Consider the following 21,428-nt stretch of genomic DNA (forward strand, 5'->3'; position numbering starts at 1 on the left):
TGAGCCATGGGTTGTTTTCTTGGTGGTGGAGACTGTGAGTAGAGATAGGAAAGTTTTTCTCCATTGGGCTCTGCGTGAGGTGTGGAAGATGAAATCAGTATTCAGGGCTCCATTGCCCGATGAGAAGTAGGTGTCAGCAAAGGGTGTTTCCGGGTGCGCCCTCAAGAAGTTGTGTTTGAAACGTTTAGTGGGACTTTTGGAAAGAGGGGTGGAGGGGTAGTTAATTCTAAAAGTGTGCTTGCCGTTGAGCTCCATTTTAGAGAGGCTGTGGTGTTAGGTGTCTGAACTAGGGCGATAGTACACGCTGTCAGCCGCTAGTTACAGGGCCAAGGAGGACACTAGTGAGTGAGCACAGATATAGGGGGTGGAAGTCAGTGTGATCCCCGAACATCCAGTGCGTGGGAGCATCTTATCAGATGTATCCTATATACAAGGTAGCAGTCAGCTTACACCGTGTGACCAGCTATGCGAGGTAAGGCCTATTAGGTGGAGGCTAAGTTACATATCAGAATGTACAAGGTAGCAGCAATGTAGTCTAGGCTTAGAAAGTGGCTGGGCGCAGTTTGCCTGACAGAGAGAGTTGGATGAGGTAGTAATAATCAGTGCAATATCGTGACGTAGCTTACAATGAAAACCCAATAAGAAAATAAATAAATGCGGAAGCGGACAGCGAATGATGGGGATAAAGGTGAGATATGTGCAGCTTGCTGCATATAAAATACAGGCTAGAATAGAGCTAAACTACTAATGAGTTACTAAATCCCATAAATGTGCATACATATTGCAGTAATAACAATATAGCACTACAATAAAAATACCATAAAATACAGGCTAGAATAGGGCTAAACTACTAATGAGTTACTAAGTCCCATAAATGTGCATATATATTGCAGCAATAACAATATAACACTAGAATATACGATGGCAGTGTGAAAGCAATGCATACAGTGTAGTAATCCAGTAATAAGACAATAAGATAAAATAATTAAAATAAAATAAAATTAGAGCCTGCAGTAAAAGGCAATGACTAGTCCGTGATGGCCGCTGAGTAGAGAGAGAGGTCAGTCTTAAATGGCCGCCATGTAGGGGGACTGGAGACGCTAGTCCTTTATTTGTTGTTATTGCTTGTGAGCAGGGTGGAGAGGTTCCAGGTTCCGTTTGAAGTAAGCCCAGTTCCAAGCTGGGTGTGAGGTAGCGTTCGTTGTGACACAGGTGAAGGAAAGGAAGTTACGGAGACAGTGCCAAATACGATTAGAGATAGCCTGAGGAGACCAGATCTTAGTACATAAGGTGCAAAAGAATGATTAGCCACGATGGTGGTCCGAGGGGGGAGACTGTGTCAAAATGGCCACCACATATGGGGAGAAGAGACATTAGTCCACTATTTATTTCCATGCTTTGTGAGCAGTGAGATCAGACATTTAGTCCTCTTTTTATTTCCATGCTTGTGAGCAATGAGATCAGTTTCGTTTCTCCCTCTGTGGGGGAGACTCATCCCGATGGACTCTCGTGGGCACAGTAGGTGATTTATGGCCTTAGGTTCTTGTTTTTCCGACCCCCGCCATTTTGTACAAGTACAACAAAGTTCAGAACCAAAGAAAATGTACATAAATACCTTCTCTTGTAGTTAAGGACTGTGTCCGCTGCACGCTCATGTGCTCCACCAGTGACTGCAAACTATTTCCATGCCGGCGTCCGCTGCTCCTCTCAGCCCTCCAGTCCGTTGGTGTTCCTTTACTGCGGGGCGGGTGGGAGAGTTCCTTTACTGCGGGGAGGGAGGGTGCTGTCCTCATCCCGGTGTGCAATTGGTGACTTCTGGGTGGGGGGGGAGGTCCGTTGTTTCGGCGGCTACGGCGGCTTCTGGGGGGGGGGTCCGTTGCAATCGGCGGCTTCTGGGTGGAGGGGGGGTCCGTTGTTTCAGCTCGTGAGTGGAGGCGGGGTCCGGTGTTCGTCCCGCGGTGCTCCCCTGCTGCGCGTGTTGTCCGTTGTACCCCTGTAGCGGCCAGCATCTGCCAATTTAGAGAAGGGGGGGGGATGGGTCCGGTGCTCGGTCCACCTTGGTCCCGGTGCAGCTGGGCTGGTCTGTTGTTTCCGCTATTCCGCGCGGAGAGTGTGGTGTTTCTGGATTCCTCTGCTGTGGCGGTGCTGGCTCGGGACCCTCCGCCGAGCCGACTCAGCGGTACCCCGGGGCTTCAGCTGCGCCGCGATGTGGTGTTTCTGAAGGCACGGGTCTGGTGGCCGGTTGCGATAGCTCCGCAGTCCGAGTGTCGGCTCAGCAGGTCTTGCCTCCTTCAGGTCAGACTCTGTCTCAGTGGGTGTTGTCCGTTGTTGGGGCGAGGGCTTGAATCCCAGCCCGTTCACGCAGTTTCAGGGCAATCCAGTTACTTCCCAATTCAGTTACATGCTCCAGTTACTTTTCTGCTACAAGATCCGGCGAGCTGGTATGTGCTAAGCAGGGATAAAGCCCAAGGGAATCCCCAGCACCAGGAGCTCTTCACGGGAGCTCCTGCCAGGCGGCCATCTTCCATCTTCCAAATTCCTGTAAGCCTGGGTGTGAGTGTTTGATTGATTCAGATGCTCCATCCATCACCACCCCCTTTTGTACCGTTCACTGGCAGAGATGCACAGCAAAGACAGCAATTGCACTCAGCAGGGGGCTATTGCGCAACTGTGTACTATAGTTCTACTCCTAAATTTTGCAACAGACCCCAGAAGGGGCATTTCGCAGATTGACTGTTTTTAATCTGTGCAGGCTAAACCATTTGAATCTTAAAATAGGTTCTTATTCTTTGTTGCCTCCCAGGTAGGTTTGCACTATATATTCTCAGAATCTTCAATACAGACTTGCTATAAAGTTATTTGATCCCAATTGGACTTACTTTACTAACTATGCTCTATTTTATGCTTGGTGGAATGCTTGAATTATTTGAGTTGGTGGTAATTACTTGTTGGATCAGTCTGTCTTTTTTTGCACAGAATACCACTCAAGGTAACACTGAACAGGGCAACCCAATCTTCCCTCAGGAGATGGATACGTAATGCAAACAGAAACTCCTGAACAAATTGTTTTAGAAAACAAGGTCTTGCTATTATATCCCGCAGGGATTAATAGCGAGTATATAGGAGGCGAAACAAACTCTTGACCTAGTGCGGATTTCATGCAGTTCATGTGATGCGCGTCCACGTCAAACCCATCAGCCTCGCACCCATTAGCTCCCCGAGCCAGGCATCAAACTTGAAAGGAATACTTTCCGCGTGCCCCCCCCCCCCCCCCACACCAGCCACGTCACAAACCACCATTTGTCGCATCATCGCATCAGACCCGCCACAGCAATGCCGACAGCTTCAGACTTCAAGAAATGCTCTCCCCGCCCCCCCACAGCAATGCCAAGAGCTTGTTTACTTTAACACCCTTTCCTCGTCTTTCTCGCTCTCATATCTCCTTTCTCTTATCCCTCCTCTCTGCTCTACACAAGAAACGCCATACTTTGATGAATCCGAGCCTGCTCATAATATCGGCACAGCCATTATATGATCTATTCATCCAGGTAGTTTGCAGGCCGTATCATAAGCCTCTTGACTTCGACCTGCAGATAAATAACTCTCTTATGCAGAAAGAGGCTCAAATGAGGCTTTTTTTTCCAGGTGGTCACCGGAATCCCGGAATGTCGTATTTCTGTTGATTTTGCTAAAGTTAGCAGTGAAATATTAAAAGGGCCCTGCTTAGCGCGGAGGTCTATCTTCAGTCTAAATTTTTTATAACAAAAGTTCAGCGGACTCTCTGTTCGCATGTCAGGCCAATCTACTGTGCAGGCGCCGAGTTCTTCATATTGCGTGCGAAAGATAACCTTGATGGGTTACACTTATCGGAAGCAGAAAAGAGTGTTTATTTTGTCTTCGTTCCTAGAAAAAAGTCTTACTTTAATATTCCACCTGTTTGCTTCTGAAGCACATTCTGCAATAACACGAGAAGACCAATGCAATAGCATCACCCGTATCTGAGTTCCTATTTCAAAGACCGTGTGAGTGAACGGTGATAGAAGTCTACATTGCAGGGGGATTATGTAATCGCTCATTGTTTCTCTGTCTCCCGATTTGATTCACCCCATGAAGACAGCGGAGTGGCATTTATTCTATAAATTCGTGTTTAATTAGCGTGTGCGCCTTCTTCAGAGGCACCTCAAAAACCCACCCACTGCTTGTTCGTTTTCTTTTTGAGGCACCCGCTCCGCAGCCAGGAGTGTTAAACGTGACCGGCAACAACCGTGTCCATCCGCCTCCGCTGCTATTCACACACACACACCGCACCTCCTCCTTTTCTGCGTGAGGCTACTCGTGGACAAATCTCGAATGCGATCTGAGGAAGGGAGGACATTGGATATTTTGGGTTCTTTATGACATCCAGCCTCTTTATTTCGTTCCTTCTTCTCCTTTGCAAGAACATTTTGTGCAGTCTATTGACAAGGAATGTCTAGGAACGCACACGTCCGTTTTAATTTGTGTTTTTTATTTTTTCATAATGAATCCGAAGGGAATTTTTGGTGTGCAGAAAAGTCGAAGGGCAAAAGCGCTCTTAACTATATTTAATCCTTGCGAGTATAACTGATTTTAATTTACACAAAAATGAAGAACCGGAGTAGGAAGTGGAATTGTAGTTAACAAACAGGAATCATTTTTCCGCAAAAGCAACAGTCTAAGCACACTCGAATTCACAGACTAATACCTCGATTTATGCTGTCAGCGTCCGGCCCGTCCAATTACATCTGGTTTTAAAAACGAAGCTGTCCAGGTTAGTGCTGAACGTGAATTTTTGTTCTATTGGCTCATAAAAGTTCGTATTGTAGTAAAACTAAACATAGGCAGGTCCCTGCCACTGACCACAACTGAACCCCGGTGAATACGTTTTATATAATTTCAGATCCATATTTCAAGTATGTTGACATGAAGCCGCTTCGTAGCGCTAAGTTTCTCTTTGCTATCATTAAGAGGCGGGGTGACTGAAAGTTCTGGCATTGTTAAATACATTATATTTTACTACAAAAGCGCTGTTATTGACAGAGAAATGAGCAAAACTGTGGTACGAAGCGCTATAAAACCATGTAAATACTATTGTTCCCGTTTCCAATAAAACACAATATTACAGAGGAATATTAAATCTGGGATTTTTTTCTGCGACCTTCAGTTACACTCACATCTCATACACTTTATGGGGCTTTTGTGTGCCTGGGGTAAGCGCGTAAAAATAAACATTTTAACTCCCATAAATATAACGGGAAAAGCAAATGTTTTAGACTCAAAATATTAGTGCCACAATAAAATACTTTAAGACACTGAAATAGAAGCGAGACACTGCGGATTATATAGCTAAATACATTCACGATAATTTTCCAGACAGATTTTTTTGTAATAAACACAGAGTTAACACAATGGTTCTTTTTTTGTTAAACGCCTGGCCGTAGGGGATTCCTCTCTCAGGGATTTAAACATTAATATTACTTACATCGGAGGTAAATAATAGCCCAGAACAGGAAGAGCACCCTGCTATTTGCATTAAATGAGGCTCGGGTTGGTTTCTGCTGTTATAAATCTGAGGCTGTTCGGTAAAAGGTCTCCTAGGCCACGCGGTGAGGTATGTGAGCCGAGCCCTGTCACGGAAATGTGTACAAGCACAGAACGGAGCGCTTCTGCTCATTAGAGGCGCTTTATCTTATGATCAGGGGCCGCTACTACGTTTCATACTTTCAATGGTTACCTTTTTAGGCGGTATGTGCTTCACTTTGTGTGGAAAAAGATAATACGATAAGTTTTAAGAAATAAGCACATGCATATATATAATTTTTGGTTTAGATTGGTCTCCACACCTTACCACTTTAATGCGAGTAACGCTGCCTTTAACCTGCTCACTATACATAAAGAACTACCCAGAATTGCCAAGAGTGGGGTTACACCCATCCCAGGATGCTGGCTTTACTTGCTAGTAGCTGCCCCAAATACACTGAGAGATTGCACTTTATTACAGGAAATGTGCAGGCAGACTCCACTCGATCCTCTAGGAAGCATCGCTGGAGCACTTAAAACAGCCTTTTGATGCACCGCTATTTTACGATCTATTGTGAAGTTCTAAAGCCACAAAGTTCCTTTCCTGTGTTTCTTACAGTTCTAACCACGAATGTAGTAGCTGGGAAGATTAATTGATAGAATTAATGCATGCATAAATAAGTTGTTGCTTGCAAGTCACTGCTAGCGTATCTTCCGCTCCTGTCTTTATTTTGAGCTCTTCTTGTCCTTACTTTAAAACCCACCCATACTCCTCACACCATAATATTATTGCTGGCAGCTGCTACGCATTACCCCATATTCCTTCCACAAACCAAGCTTCTTCTCTTATTCTTATTTGCTTTCTATAACCTTCCTCTATTTTTGCTTCCTTTTTAGAACCCTATGCTCCAATCCTTTCTTAGTTTAACTGCCCTCTTCAGCCCTACTTTTTTCACTGTTCTGCGTGCCTTTCCCTCCTTGCTATCTTCTGATCCAGTATTTTTACTCTCTCCTTGTCCTTACTTTATAACACAACTGCACATCTCACACCATAGTATCTTTGCTGGCAGCAGCGGTTATAAGATTGTTAACTGTGTAGCTCATATTGAATACAACTTTTACACAATCACTCTAGCTATCTATCGCCCTCACTCTAGCTATCTATCGCCCTCACTCTAGCTATCTATCGCCCTCACTCTAGCTATCTATCGCCCTCACTCTAGCTATCTATCTATCGCCCTCACTCTAGCTATCTATCTATCGCCCTCACTCTAGCTATCTATCTATCGATCGCCCTCACTCTAGCTATCTATCTATCGCCCTCACTCTAGCTATCTATCTATCGCCCTCACTCTAGCTATCTATCTATCGCCCTCACTCTAGCTATCTATCTATCGCCCTCACTCTAGCTATCTATCTATCTATCGCCCTCACTCTAGCTATCTATCTATCTATCGCCCTCACTCTAGCTATCTATCTATCTATCGCCCTCACTCTAGCTATCTATCGCCCTCACTCTAGCTATCTATCTATCGCCCTCACTCTAGCTATCTATCGCCCTCACTCTAGCTATCTATCTATCGCCCTCACTCTAGCTATCTATCTATCGCCCTCACTCTAGCTATCTATCTATCGCCCTCACTCTAGCTATCTATCTATCGCCCTCACTCTAGCTATCTATCTATCTATCGCCCTCACTCTAGCTATCTATCTATCTATCGCCCTCACTCTAGCTATCTATCTATCTATCGCCCTCACTCTAGCTATCTATCTATCTATCGCCCTCACTCTAGCTATCTATCTATCTATCGCCCTCACTCTAGCTATCTATCTATCTATCGCCCTCACTCTAGCTATCTCTCTATCTATCGCCCTCACTCTAGCTCTCTCTCTATCGCCCTCACTCTAGCTCTCTCTCTATCGCCCTCACTCTAGCTATCTATCTATCTATCGCCCTCACTCTAGCTATCTATCTATCTATCGCCCTCACTCTAGCTATCTATCTATCTATCGCCCTCACTCTAGCTATCTATCTATCTATCGCCCTCACTCTAGCTATCTATCTATCTATCGCCCTCACTCTAGCTATCTATCTATCTATCGCCCTCACTCTAGCTATCTATCTATCTATCGCCCTCACTCTAGCTATCTATCGCCCTCACTCTAGCTATCTATCGCCCTCACTCTAGCTATCTATCTATCGCCCTCACTCTAGCTATCTATCTATCGCCCTCACTCTAGCTATCTATCTATCGCCCTCACTCTAGCTATCTATCTATCGCCCTCACTCTAGCTATCTATCTATCTATCGCCCTCACTCTAGCTATCTATCTATCTATCGCCCTCACTCTAGCTATCTATCTATCTATCGCCCTCACTCTAGCTATCTATCTATCGCCCTCACTCTAGCTATCTATCTATCTATCGCCCTCACTCTAGCTATCTCTCTATCTATCGCCCTCACTCTAGCTCTCTCTCTATCGCCCTCACTCTAGCTATCTATCTATCTATCGCCCTCACTCTAGCTATCTATCTATCTATCGCCCTCACTCTAGCTATCTATCTATCTATCGCCCTCACTCTAGCTATCTATCTATCTATCGCCCTCACTCTAGCTATCTATCTATCTATCGCCCTCACTCTAGCTATCTATCTATCTATCGCCCTCACTCTAGCTATCTATCTATCTATCGCCCTCACTCTAGCTATCTATCGCCCTCACTCTAGCTATCTATCTATCGCCCTCACTCTAGCTATCTATCTATCGCCCTCACTCTAGCTATCTATCTATCGCCCTCACTCTAGCTATCTATCTATCGCCCTCACTCTAGCTATCTATCTATCTATCGCCCTCACTCTAGCTATCTATCTATCTATCGCCCTCACTCTAGCTATCTATCTATCTATCGCCCTCACTCTAGCTATCTATCTATCTATCGCCCTCACTCTAGCTATCTATCTATCTATCGCCCTCACTCTAGCTATCTATCTATCTATCTATCGCCTTCACTCTAGCTATCTATCTATCTATCGCCCTCACTCTATCTATCTATCGCCCTCACTCTAGCTATCTATCTATCGCCCTCACTCTAGCTATCTATCTATCGCCCTCACTCTAGCTATCTATCTATCTATCGCCCTCACTCTAGCTATCTATCTATCTATCGCCCTCACTCTAGCTATCTATCTATCTATCTATCGCCTTCACTCTAGCTATCTATCTATCTATCGCCCTCACTCTATCTATCTATCGCCCTCACTCTAGCTATCTATCTATCTATCGCCCTCACTCTAGCTATCTATCTATCTATCGCCCTCACTCTAGCTATCTATCTATCTATCGCCCTCACTCTAGCTATCTATCTATCTATCTATCGCCTTCACTCTAGCTATCTATCTATCTATCGCCCTCACTCTATCTATCTATCGCCCTCACTCTAGCTATCTATCTATCTATCGCCCTCACTCTAGCTATCTCTCTATCTATCGCCCTCACTCTAGCTCTCTCTCTATCGCCCTCACTCTAGCTCTCTCTCTATCTATCGCCCTCACTCTAGCTCTCTCTCTATCTATCGCCCTCACTCTAGCTCTCTCTCTATCTATCGCCCTCACTCTAGCTCTCTCTCTATCGATCGCCCTCACTCTAGCTCTCTCTCTATCTATCGCCCTCACTCTAGCTCTCTCTCTATCTATCGCCCTCACTCTAGCTCTCTCTCTATCTATCGCCCTCACTCTAGCTCTCTCTCTATCTATCGCCCTCACTCTAGCTCTCTCTCTATCTATCGCCCTCACTCTAGCTATCTATCTATCGCCCTCACTCTAGCTATCTATCTATCGCCCTCACTCTAGCTATCTATCTATCGCCCTCACTCTAGCTATCTATATATCGCCCTCACTCTAGCTCTCTCTATCGCCCTCACTCTAGCTATCTATATATCGCCCTCACTCTAGCTATCTATCTATCTATCGCCCTCACTCTAGCTATCTATCTATCTATCGCCCTCACTCTAGCTCTCTCTCTATCTATCGCCCTCACTCTAGCTCTCTCTCTATCTATCGCCCTCACTCTAGCTCTCTCTCTATCTATCGCCCTCACTCTAGCTCTCTCTCTATCTATCGCCCTCACTCTAGCTATCTATCTATCTATCGCCCTCACTCTATCTATCTATCGCCCTCACTCTATCTATCTATCGCCCTCACTCTATCTATCTATCGCCCTCACTCTAGCTATCTATCTATCGCCCTCACTCTAGCTATCTATCTATCGCCCTCACTCTAGCTATCTATCTATCGCCCTCACTCTAGCTATCTATCTATCGCCCTCACTCTAGCTATCTATCTATCTATCGCCCTCACTCTATCTATCTATCGCCCTCACTCTAGCTATCTATCTATCTATCGCCCTCACTCTAGCTCTCTCTCTATCTATCGCCCTCACTCTAGCTCTCTCTCTATCTATCGCCCTCACTCTAGCTCTCTCTCTATCTATCGCCCTCACTCTAGCTCTCTCTCTATCTATCGCCCTCACTCTAGCTATCTATCTATCTATCGCCCTCACTCTAGCTCTCTCTCTATCTATCGCCCTCACTCTAGCTCTCTCTCTATCTATCGCCCTCACTCTAGCTCTCTCTCTATCTATCGCCCTCACTCTAGCTCTCTCTCTATCTATCGCCCTCACTCTAGCTCTCTCTCTATCTATCGCCCTCACTCTAGCTCTCTCTCTATCTATCGCCCTCACTCTAGCTCTCTCTCTATCTATCGCCCTCACTCTAGCTCTCTCTCTATCTATCGCCCTCACTCTAGCTCTCTCTCTATCTATCGCCCTCACTCTAGCTATCTATCTATCGCCCTCACTCTAGCTATCTATCTATCTATCTATCGCCCTCACTCTAGCTCTCTCTCTATCTATCTATCGCCCTCACTCTAGCTCTCTCTCTCTCTATCTATCGCCCTCACTCTAGCTCTCTCTCTATCTATCGCCCTCACTCTAGCTCTCTCTCTATCTATCGCCCTCACTCTAGCTCTCTCTCTATCTATCGCCCTCACTCTAGCTCTCTCTCTATCTATCGCCCTCACTCTAGCTCTCTCTCTATCTATCTATCGCCCTCACTCTAGCTATCTAGCTATCTATCTATCGCCCTCACTCTAGCTATCTATCTATCGCCCTCACTCTAGCTATCTATCTATCGCCCTCACTCTAGCTATCTATCTATCGCCCTCACTCTAGCTATCTATCTATCGCCCTCACTCTAGCTATCTATCTATCGCCCTCACTCTAGCTATCTATCTATCGCCCTCACTCTAGCTATCTATATATCGCCCTCACTCTAGCTATCTATATATCGCCCTCACTCTAGCTCTCTATATATCGCCCTCACTCTAGCTATCTATCTATCTATCTATCGCCCTCACTCTAGCTATCTATCTATCTATCGCCCTCACTCTAGCTCTCTCTCTATCTATCGCCCTCACTCTAGCTCTCTCTCTATCTATCGCCCTCACTCTAGCTCTCTCTCTATCTATCGCCCTCACTCTAGCTCTCTCTCTATCTATCGCCCTCACTCTAGCTCTCTCTCTATCTATCGCCCTCACTCTAGCTCTCTCTCTATCGCCCTCACTCTAGCTCTCTCTCGCCCTCACTCTAGCTCTCTGTCTATCGCCCTCACTCTAGCTCTCTGTCTATCGCCCTCACTCTAGCTATCTATCTATCGCCCTCACTCTAGCTATCTATCTATCGCCCTCACTCTAGCTATCTATCTATCGCCCTCACTCTAGCTATCTATCTATCGCCCTCACTCTAGCTATCTATATATCGCCCTCACTCTAGCTCTCTATATATCGCCCTCACTCTAGCTATCTATCTATCTATCTATCGCCCTCACTCTAGCTATCTATCTATCTATCGCCCTCACTCTAGCTCTCTCTCTATCTATCGCCCTCACTCTAGCTCTCTCTCTATCTATCGCCCTCACTCTAGCTCTCTCTCTATCTATCGCCCTCACTCTAGCTCTCTCTCTATCTATCGCCCTCACTCTAGCTCTCTCTCTATCTATCGCCCTCACTCTAGCTCTCTCTCTATCGCCCTCACTCTAGCTCTCTCTCTATCGCCCTCACTCTAGCTCTCTGTCTATCGCCCTCACTCTAGCTATCTATCTATCGCCCTCACTCTAGCTATCTATCTATCGCCCTCACTCTAGCTCTCTCTCTATCTATCGCCCTCACTCTAGCTCTCTCTCTATCTATCGCCCTCACTCTAGCTCTCTCTCTATCTATCGCCCTCACTCTAGCTCTCTCTCTATCTATCGCCCTCACTCTAGCTCTCTCTCTATCTATCGCCCTCACTCTAGCTCTCTCTCTATCGCCCTCACTCTAGCTATCTATCTATCGCCCTCACTCTAGCTATCTATCTATCTATCGCCCTCACTCTATCTATCTATCGCCCTCACTCTAGCTATCTATCTATCTATCGCCCTCACTCTAGCTATCTCTCTATCTATCGCCCTCACTCTAGCTCTCTCTCTATCGCCCTCACTCTAGCTCTCTCTCTATCTATCGCCCTCACTCTAGCTCTCTCTCTATCTATCGCCCTCACTCTAGCTCTCTCTCTATCTATCGCCCTCACTCTAGCTATCTATCTATCTATCGCCCTCACTCTAGCTCTCTCTCTATCGATCGCCCTCACTCTAGCTCTCTCTCTCTCTATCGCCCTCACTCTAGCTCTCTCTCTATCTATCGCCCTCACTCTAGCTCTCTCTCTATCTATCGCCCTCACTCTAGCTCTCTCTCTATCTATCGCCCTCACTCTAGCTATCTATCTATCGCCCTCACTCTAGCTCTCTCTCTATCTATCGCCCTCACTCTAGCTATCTATCTATCTATCGCCCTCACTCTAGCTCTCTATCTATCTATCGCCCTCACTCTAGCTCTCTCTCTATCGCCCTCACTCTAGCTCTCTCTCTATCGCCCTCACTCTAGCTCTCTCTCTATCGCCCTCACTCTAGCTCTCTCTCTATCTATCGCCCTCACTCTAGCTCTCTCTCTATCTATCGCCCTCACTCTAGCTCTCTCTCTATCTATCGCCCTCACTCTAGCTCTCTCTCTATCTATCGCCCTCACTCTAGCTCTCTCTCTATCTATCGCCCTCACTCTAGCTATCTATCTATCTATCGCCCTCACTCTAGCTCTCTCTCTATCTTTCGCCCTCACTCTAGCTCTCTCTCTATCTATCGCCCTCACTCTAGCTCTCTCTCTATCTATCGCCCTCACTCTAGCTCTCTCTCTATCTATCGCCCTCACTCTAGCTCTCTCTCTATCTATCGCCCTCACTCTAGCTCTCTCTCTATCTATCGCCCTCACTCTAGCTCTCTCTCTATCTATCGCCCTCACTCTAGCTCTCTCTATCTATCGCCCTCACTCTAGCTCTCTCTCTATCTATCGCCCTCACTCTAGCTCTCTCTCTATCTATCGCCCTCACTCTAGCTCTCTCTCTATCTATCGCCCTCACTCTAGCTCTCTCTCTATCTATCGCCCTCACTCTAGCTCTCTCTCTATCTATCGCCCTCACTCTAGCTCTCTCTCTATCTATCGCCCTCACTCTAGCTATCTATCTATCGCCCTCACTCTAGCTATCTATCTATCGCCCTCACTCTAGCTATCTATCTATCGCCCTCACTCTAGCTATCTATCTATCGCCCTCACTCTAGCTATCTATATATCGCCCTCACTCTAGCTATCTATATATCGCCCTCACTCTAGCTATCTATCTATCTATCGCCCTCACTCTAGCTCTCTCTCTATCTATCGCCCTCACTCTAGCTCTCTCTCTATCTATCGCCCTCACTCTAGCTCTCTCTCTATCTATCGCCCTCACTCTAGCTCTCTCTCTATCTATCGCCCTCACTCTAGCTCTCTCTCTATCTATCGCCCTCACTCTAGCTCTCTCTCTATCTATCGCCCTCACTCTAGCTCTCTCTCTATCTATCGCCCTCACTCTAGCTCTCTCTCTATCGCCCTCACTCTAGCTCTCTCTCTATCGCCCTCACTCTAGCTCTCTCTCTATCGCCCTCACTCTAGCTCTCTCTCTATCGCCCTCACTCTAGCTCTCTCTCTATCGCCCTCACTCTAGCTATCTATCTATCGCCCTCACTCTAGCTATCTATCTATCGCCCTCACTCTAGCTCTCTCTCTATCTATCGCCCTCACTCTAGCTCTCTCTCTATCTATCGCCCTCACTCTAGCTCTCTCTATCTATCGCCCTCACTCTAGCTCTCTCTCTATCTATCGCCCTCACTCTAGCTCTCTCTCTATCTATCGCCCTCACTCTAGCTCTCTCTCTATCTATCGCCCTCACTCTAGCTCTCTCTCTATCTATCGCCCTCACTCTAGCTCTCTCTCTATCTATCGCCCTCACTCTAGCTCTCTCTCTATCGCCCTCACTCTAGCTCTCTCTCTATCGCCCTCACTCTAGCTCTCTCTCTATCTATCGCCCTCACTCTAGCTATCTATCTATCGCCCTCACTCTAGCTATCTATCTATCGCCCTCACTCTAGCTATCTATCTATCTATCGCCCTCACTCTAGCTATCTATCTATCTATCGCCCTCACTCTAGCTATCTATCTATCTATCGCCCTCACTCTAGCTCTCTCTCTATCTATCGCCCTCACTCTAGCTCTCTCTCTATCTATCGCCCTCACTCTAGCTATCTATCTATCTATCTATCGCCTTCACTCTAGCTATCTATCTATCTATCGCCCTCACTCTAGCTCTCTCTCTATCTATCGCCCTCACTCTAGCTCTCTCTATCTATCGCCCTCACTCTAGCTCTCTCTCTATCTATCGCCCTCACTCTAGCTCTCTCTCTATCTATCGCCCTCACTCTAGCTCTCTCTCTATCGCCCTCACTCTAGCTCTCTCTCTATCGCCCTCACTCTAGCTCTCTCTCTATCGCCCTCACTCTAGCTCTCTCTCTATCGCCCTCACTCTAGCTCTCTCTCTATCGCCCTCACTCTAGCTATCTATCTATCGCCCTCACTCTAGCTATCTATCTATCGCCCTCACTCTAGCTCTCTCTCTATCTATCGCCCTCACTCTAGCTCTCTCTCTATCTATCGCCCTCACTCTAGCTCTCTCTATCTATCGCCCTCACTCTAGCTCTCTCTCTATCTATCGCCCTCACTCTAGCTCTCTCTCTATCTATCGCCCTCACTCTAGCTCTCTATCTATCGCCCTCACTCTAGCTCTCTCTCTATCTATCGCCCTCACTCTAGCTCTCTCTCTATCTATCGCCCTCACTCTAGCTATCTATCTATCGCCCTCACTCTAGCTCTCTCTCTATCTATCGCCCTCACTCTAGCTATCTATCTATCTATCGCCCTCACTCTAGCTCTCTATCTATCTATCGCCCTCACTCTAGCTCTCTCTCTATCGCCCTCACTCTAGCTCTCTCTCTATCGCCCTCACTCTAGCTCTCTCTCTATCTATCGCCCTCACTCTAGCTCTCTCTCTATCTATCGCCCTCACTCTAGCTCTCTCTCTATCTATCGCCCTCACTCTAGCTATCTATCTATCGCCCTCACTCTAGCTCTCTCTCTATCTATCGCCCTCACTCTAGCTATCTATCTATCTATCGCCCTCACTCTAGCTATCTATCTATCTATCGCCCTCACTCTAGCTCTCTCTCTATCTATCGCCCTCACTCTAGCTCTCTCTCTCTCTATCGCCCTCACCCTCTCTCTCTCTATCGCCCTCGCCCTCTCTCTCTCTCTCTATCGCCCTCGCCCTCTCTCTCTCTCTCTATCGCCCTCGCCCTCTCTCTCTCTCTCTATCGCCCTCGCCCTCTCTCTCTCTCTCTATCGCCCTCGCCCTCGCCCTCTCTCTCTATCGCCCTCGCCCTCGCCCTCTCTCTCTATCGCCCTCGCCCTCTCTCTCTATCGCCCTCGCCCTCTCTCTCTATCGCCCTCGCCCTCTCTCTCTATCGCCCTCGCCCTCTCTCTCTATCGCCCTCGCCCTCTCTCTCTATCGCCCTCGCCCTCTCTCTCTATCGCCCTCGCCCTCTCTCTCTATCGCCCTCGCCCTCTCTCTCTATCGCCCTCGCCCTCTCTCTCTATCGCCCTCGCCCTCTCTCTCTATCGCCCTCGCCCTAGCTCTCTATCGCACCACCACAGCATCACTCAGCGCCACCACAGCATCAATCTGTGCAACCATTCAACAACTGGTTCAAATGTGTTCTCTCAATGTTTCAAGCTTTATTACAAATGTCACAAAAAGATGTTAATATTTCACTTCTGTTCTACCGCCCATCTCGCTCCTCCCATTCCCTGCCAAAGTCATTGAGAAAGCTGTCAACAGTCAACTTGCCGCCTTCCTCGAATCCAACAAATCCCTCGAACCTTCACAGTCCGGCTTCCGAGCCAAACACAGCACCGAGACCGCCCTCATCGCAGCAACAGACGACATTCGAACACTTCTGGACAACGGGGAAACTGTCGCCCTCATCCTACTTGACCTCTCCGCAGCCTTCGACACAGTCTGTCATAACACCCTTATTAAACGCCTAAGCAACGTCGGAATACAAGGAAAAGCATTGGACTGGATCATCTCGTTCCTCGCAGGAAGAACCCAGAGAGTCCACCTCCCCCCTTTCAGATCAGAGGCCACCGAAGTCATCTGCGGCGTACCACAAGGATCATCTCTCAGTCCCACCCTCTTCAACGTATACATGAGTCCCCTCGCATCCATCGCGCGCCAACACAACCTCAACATCATCTCCTACGCCGATGACACACAGCTGATCCTCTCCCTCACCAAAGACCCAAACACCGCCAAAACCAACCTACACGAAGGAATGAAAGCAGTAGCCGAGTGGATGAAGAACAGCCATCTAAAACTGAACTCGGACAAAACGGAAGTCCTCCTCTTAGGTTCATCCCCCTCCGCCTGGGACGACTCATGGTGGCCACCGGCCCTGGGAAGCGCACCCATACCTATGGACCACGCACGTAGCCTGGGCTTCATTCTGGACTCCTCCCTCTCGATGACCAGACAAGTCAACGCCGTCGTCATTGTGCTTAAACATCCTATGCATGCTCAAAAAAAATCTTCCGTTGGATCCCCGATGAAACGAGAAAAACGGTCACCCACGCACTGGTCACTAGCCGACTGGACTACGGAAACACCCTCTACGCCGGAACCACAGCCAAACTACAGAAAAAACTCCAACGCTTCCAAAACGCCTCAGCCAGACTCCTACTAGACATCCCACACCAAGCTCACATCTCCGGTCACCTGAAAGACCTCCACTGGCTCCCCGTCAACAAGAGCATAACATTCCGTCTCCTCACCCACGCACACAAAGCTCTCTACGACCTAGGACCCGATTGCCTCAACACGCGCCTGTCCTTTTACACCCCCACCCGCCAACTACGATCATCCACTCAAGCCCTCGCCGCAATTCCACGCATCCACAAATCCACCATGGGGGGGAAGATCCTTCTCCTACTTAGCGGCCAAAACCTGGAATTCTCTCCCCACCCACCTCCGCCTTGCACAGAACCATCTCTCCTTCAGAAAACAACTGAAAACTTGGATATTCGATTAGTGAAGCACCTCCCTCCCTCAAGCGCCTTGAGACCCTCTCGGTATATAGGGCGCTATACAAATGGCAAACTTGAACTTGTTCTTGGATTTTCGTCACAATAAAATACACTGAACATAATCTTCACAAAAGTTATTTACAAAAGTTTAAGCTATTGCCATTTATAAATTACAATAACTTTTATTTAAGTATTATTTAAAAAAATTAAAAGCCATTGTTATTTGTAATATCAATACATCTAAGTCACGTAAATACAAAACAGGTTGCATTACCAATGCTATAGGTGTCACATTTGCAAAAGTTAAAAAGTATTGGCATTGTAAATGACAAAGCTATTAATGTCGCTATTTTCAAAACCAACACATAAATAAAAAATTGCCATTTACAAGACCAATAGCTCAAACTTTCCTAATGCGAAACCTATTGCATTGCAAATGCTTGTTTAAATTGCACTCCTTGTAACAAAGATGCTAAAATGCATTAAATTAATGAATATTCCTGTTTGCTTCTCTTTCAGTGATTTCTTGATTTTGCCTGGGTTTATTGACTTTACAGCGGATGAAGTGGTGAGTAAAATTTGCGCTGTATTCTATGTTTTTTTCGCTGGCTTCTTGCACATGCTGACACCAAGGGGGCCGTGATTCCATTTCTAGGGTGTCACAAATGCTTCTGCAGGTGTTCTAAATGAAGATGGCCTGGAAATGCGTCCTTGTCGATTTGGCACGTCACCAGGCTGTCTTATTTACATGCAGAGATTGAGTGCATAAAAAGTGTAGAACTGTAATCCGAAGTGTTCTGTCGGGCATGAGGTGGTGGGATCATAAAGTAGGCTAAAAAAAACAAAAAATAATCAGTAGCTATTGTCATTTTTGACCTTCTGGTAATTGAATATAAAAAGAAAAGCATACACATCTTAAATGAAAGTAACTGCAAGTTAAACAAAATGGCGGAAAATGTACTATTTTTTATTATAAAAAATGAAATCTCAGTTAGCTAATGTGTCTGTGCAGATATCGATTTAGAACCAGGCTGTCACAGACTTGAATCCTGCTTGCTGTAGTGGTGAATGACTTGTGTATTTATTGTGCTACGAGGTCCAGCCTGTGGCAAAAAAGCACCGTGCATATGTAAATCATTATGCAGATCTAGATATTTTAGTAATAAGTAACCCGGCTATACGTAGAAGAGTTTTTAAATGTGCCCATTAAAAGGACATTCTCAAACTCTACTTGTAACACCTTTACATTACCTCTAAAGAAGAATACATCTTTGTCTCAGTTGAGCGCCAAGTGATAACATCACTTGAAGCCTGTATTAGTTCCCAAGCAGCCTTTGTTTGGTGCTTAACCATTGCACTGTTTTATGATCCTTCCTTGCATGACGGTCCAGTGCACACTTGCTGGGCCGTGGTTGCTTTGGTCTTCAGAGCAATGGCCCATGGTAGGGGCAAATGAAACGGAGGAGACACCTTGTTTTGGGTCACGGAGAGATTGCAACGAGGGGGGTGGGGGTGGGGGGGGGGGGGAGGAGAGATGGGGGTCCATGTTTTTAACTTGTAAACAGCCCACTTTGCAAGATATTTGCATATTAGTTAAGCAAGGTCCACTTGAGTCATGCATTACTAAATTCATGGACCTCTGATTAATTGTAATTTAAGCACAATTTATGCACTATTCTGTCAAACCATGTTACATGACCAGATTAACGCAATATACGCCCAACTAGAACACTTCGTGTTAAGTTCGCCATGATGAAACATTAAGCACTTATTTCACTACAAGATAATCTGCGTCCTGGTTTTCCTAGGTTCATGAGCAAAACTAAATTGTAGGTCAGTCAAGCACGCTCTAGATTGCTCTTACTAGAAAAAGTTTTTTTTTTGGCTATGATTAATGTACAGTATTGGTTTTGATAGAACTATTTGGTTAGATAGTTTTTCACTACTTTCAATAGTAAGTTCATTTGCAGTTCATGGGCTTCAAAGTATGGATCCAAGACAGACGTTGTACTTCAAAATCTTTATTTTCAAACACATTAAAAGTTTTCCAGCTTGCACCGCCGACACGTGTTTCGTCTCTTAGAGACTTTTTCAAGGCAATAAATATTCTTATCAGATGTTATGGTCGGAAGGGTCTTATTCATTAAAGTGATGGTAGGTGGAGTAAATGGTGCTGCAGTTAATATGTATCCAAGTGGATTCGAAAAGAAGATCGGATCCTAGGGTAAAAGTCACCCTACACGTCTTGTAGTATAGTGTCCAAAGTATACATCCCTGTACAGAAGACTGTCATAGAAATTGGTCTTTATCAAATTGAGCGACTTGCTTCATGGAGATTATTCAAATGTTCCCACAGTCATATTCATGGACCTTGATAAGTCTCATGTACACCGGCATCGGGGGAGAATCTCCACTGCTAGCAAACACGTGTCGGCGGTGCAAGCTGGAAAACTTTTAATGCGTTTGAAAATAAAGATTTTGAAGTAAGTCTGTCTTGGATCTATACTTTGAAGCCCATGAACTGCAAATGAACTTACTATTGAAAGTAGTGAAAAACTATCATCTAACCAAATAGTTCAATCAAAACCAATACTGTACATTAATCATAGCCCAAAAAACCTTTTCTAGTAAGAGCAATCTAGAGAGTGCTTGACTGACCTGGTTTTCCTAGGTTCTTGATATTAGCACTTGTTGCTTTGTTCAACACCCCTGGTGGTGGGTGTTTATCAGGTTTTCAGTGCACCTCTTATGATACTATTTATACTATTGCCTCATCAATATTTCACGAAAAAAAAAATTCGAGTGAGAATCGGTATTTACAGCATGTGCGGACGTTTTCTCGTCTAGAGAAACACTACCACCAATCTTTTGTATATAGTTTTGCTCATAAAGGAAAAGTTGATTTATCTGAAAATGTTCTCATTCATCGAAGTTGATTTTGGAGGAAGAAGAACTGAAATGGCATGTTGAAAAGAAATTTATATTGTTTGAGACCCTGATGAAGCGACATGTATGTCGTGAAACATGTGTCGGCCAGTTTGTGGTGTTGATAAAGAATAGACATTTCTCCTGAGAAAATAATTCTTACTGATTTAACAGTTTTTTTTAACCTCAAACCCAGTCCATTTGTGTTTAGTTACTGTATTGTTCAGGTGTTGTCCCCGTGAATAGTCCCTTTCAACCGCATCCGTTTTTTGTTGTTATTCTCCCATATTATGTGACGTCATGGAGGGAATTTTCATCTTAGAATTACTCTCATACCACATGTCAGGTTTCAACGGTTTCCAGATCAACTGCTAGCTTGGGTGGCTGATATTTATCAATCGTCAACTGTAAATGCACAGCATGTTCTATACTGTTTTCTCATTGAGGCATTGTTTGAGTCTGAGTAAGACCCATGTTTTAAAATATTTGAACATGTATGTAGTAGGACGATGCTTTGCTTAAATTGTCCGCTGCAACAATTTGTTGTAATACTTCATCCAGTAATTGAGTGTTTGTGTGCTAGAAAGCTTCTGCATGCTCTGTCAGTTTCATTTTAAAATGGTGAAAAACAAATCTTAATGGTAAGAGAATGTAAGCTACGGGATTTAAATTACATGCCCCAGAAGCATGGAGAGGCCTGGTGTCGGCGATGTGCTGTTTCATCCAAGGCACATGTACAATTTGTTCCTTGCCTGATGCCAGTTTTCAGGGCATGACCCTATTCTGTCGGTGCTTAGATAATTGCGATACTGTTATCATTCAGAAACCAGCCCATCAGCCTGTCTGTGCCGTTTTTTCCCTTTAAATAACTTGATCTAAGTGACGTGCAGCCCTTTCATTCAGGGGGCCTCAGGTGTTCTCGCTGCCAGTGCAGGTGTTACCTCAGTTGACCTAAATACTTTTTTCTTGTAAAGTTGGGTAAACACATTGAGAACTAAGTGCTGAGCAGGACGGGAAATGTTATTGCGACAGGGCGTGGGTCCAAATCCTAGTCCCAGGATGAGTAAACCAGTGTATGTATACATGTGATGTTTTTAAGTTGGTAAAAACAGCAACTGAATACCTTTTTAGGTCTCGCCTGTCGATGCGCATGCGCATCGAGCAAGGCGAGAGTATTGCGAGTTATCCACTCTTTATCCACACTGCAAGGAATCGTGGCGGTTCCTTGCAGTGCCCGTGACTTTTAAGGTCAATGCGCATGCGCATTGAGCTTATGCGCATGCGCATTGACCTTAAAAGCGCGTGCGCGTGCACGTCCGTCTTTGTTTACCCCTCCGCCCCCTCCCGCCGTGTCGCATTTCTCCTCCCCCTCC

At 45.8% G+C, this 21,428-nt stretch overlaps 1 protein-coding gene across 9 annotated transcripts in view; it reads left to right on the forward strand.

The window, feature by feature from the left end:
• Positions 1 to 21,428, forward strand: part of IMPDH1 (inosine monophosphate dehydrogenase 1) — a 526,992-nt gene that overhangs the window by 260,615 nt on the left and 244,949 nt on the right. For all 9 annotated transcript variants that reach the window (XM_086918881.1, XM_086918878.1, XM_086918879.1 and 6 more), the window contains one exon: positions 17,650 to 17,698. In XM_086918881.1, coding sequence (XP_086775007.1) covers positions 17,650 to 17,698 — 49 coding nt within the window. The remainder of the gene's footprint in view (positions 1 to 17,649; positions 17,699 to 21,428) is intronic.

Source organism: Lissotriton vulgaris, chromosome 1_1 (assembly GCF_964263255.1).
Source record: "Lissotriton vulgaris chromosome 1_1, aLisVul1.2, whole genome shotgun sequence".
NCBI classification, from domain to species: domain Eukaryota; kingdom Metazoa; phylum Chordata; class Amphibia; order Caudata; family Salamandridae; genus Lissotriton; species Lissotriton vulgaris.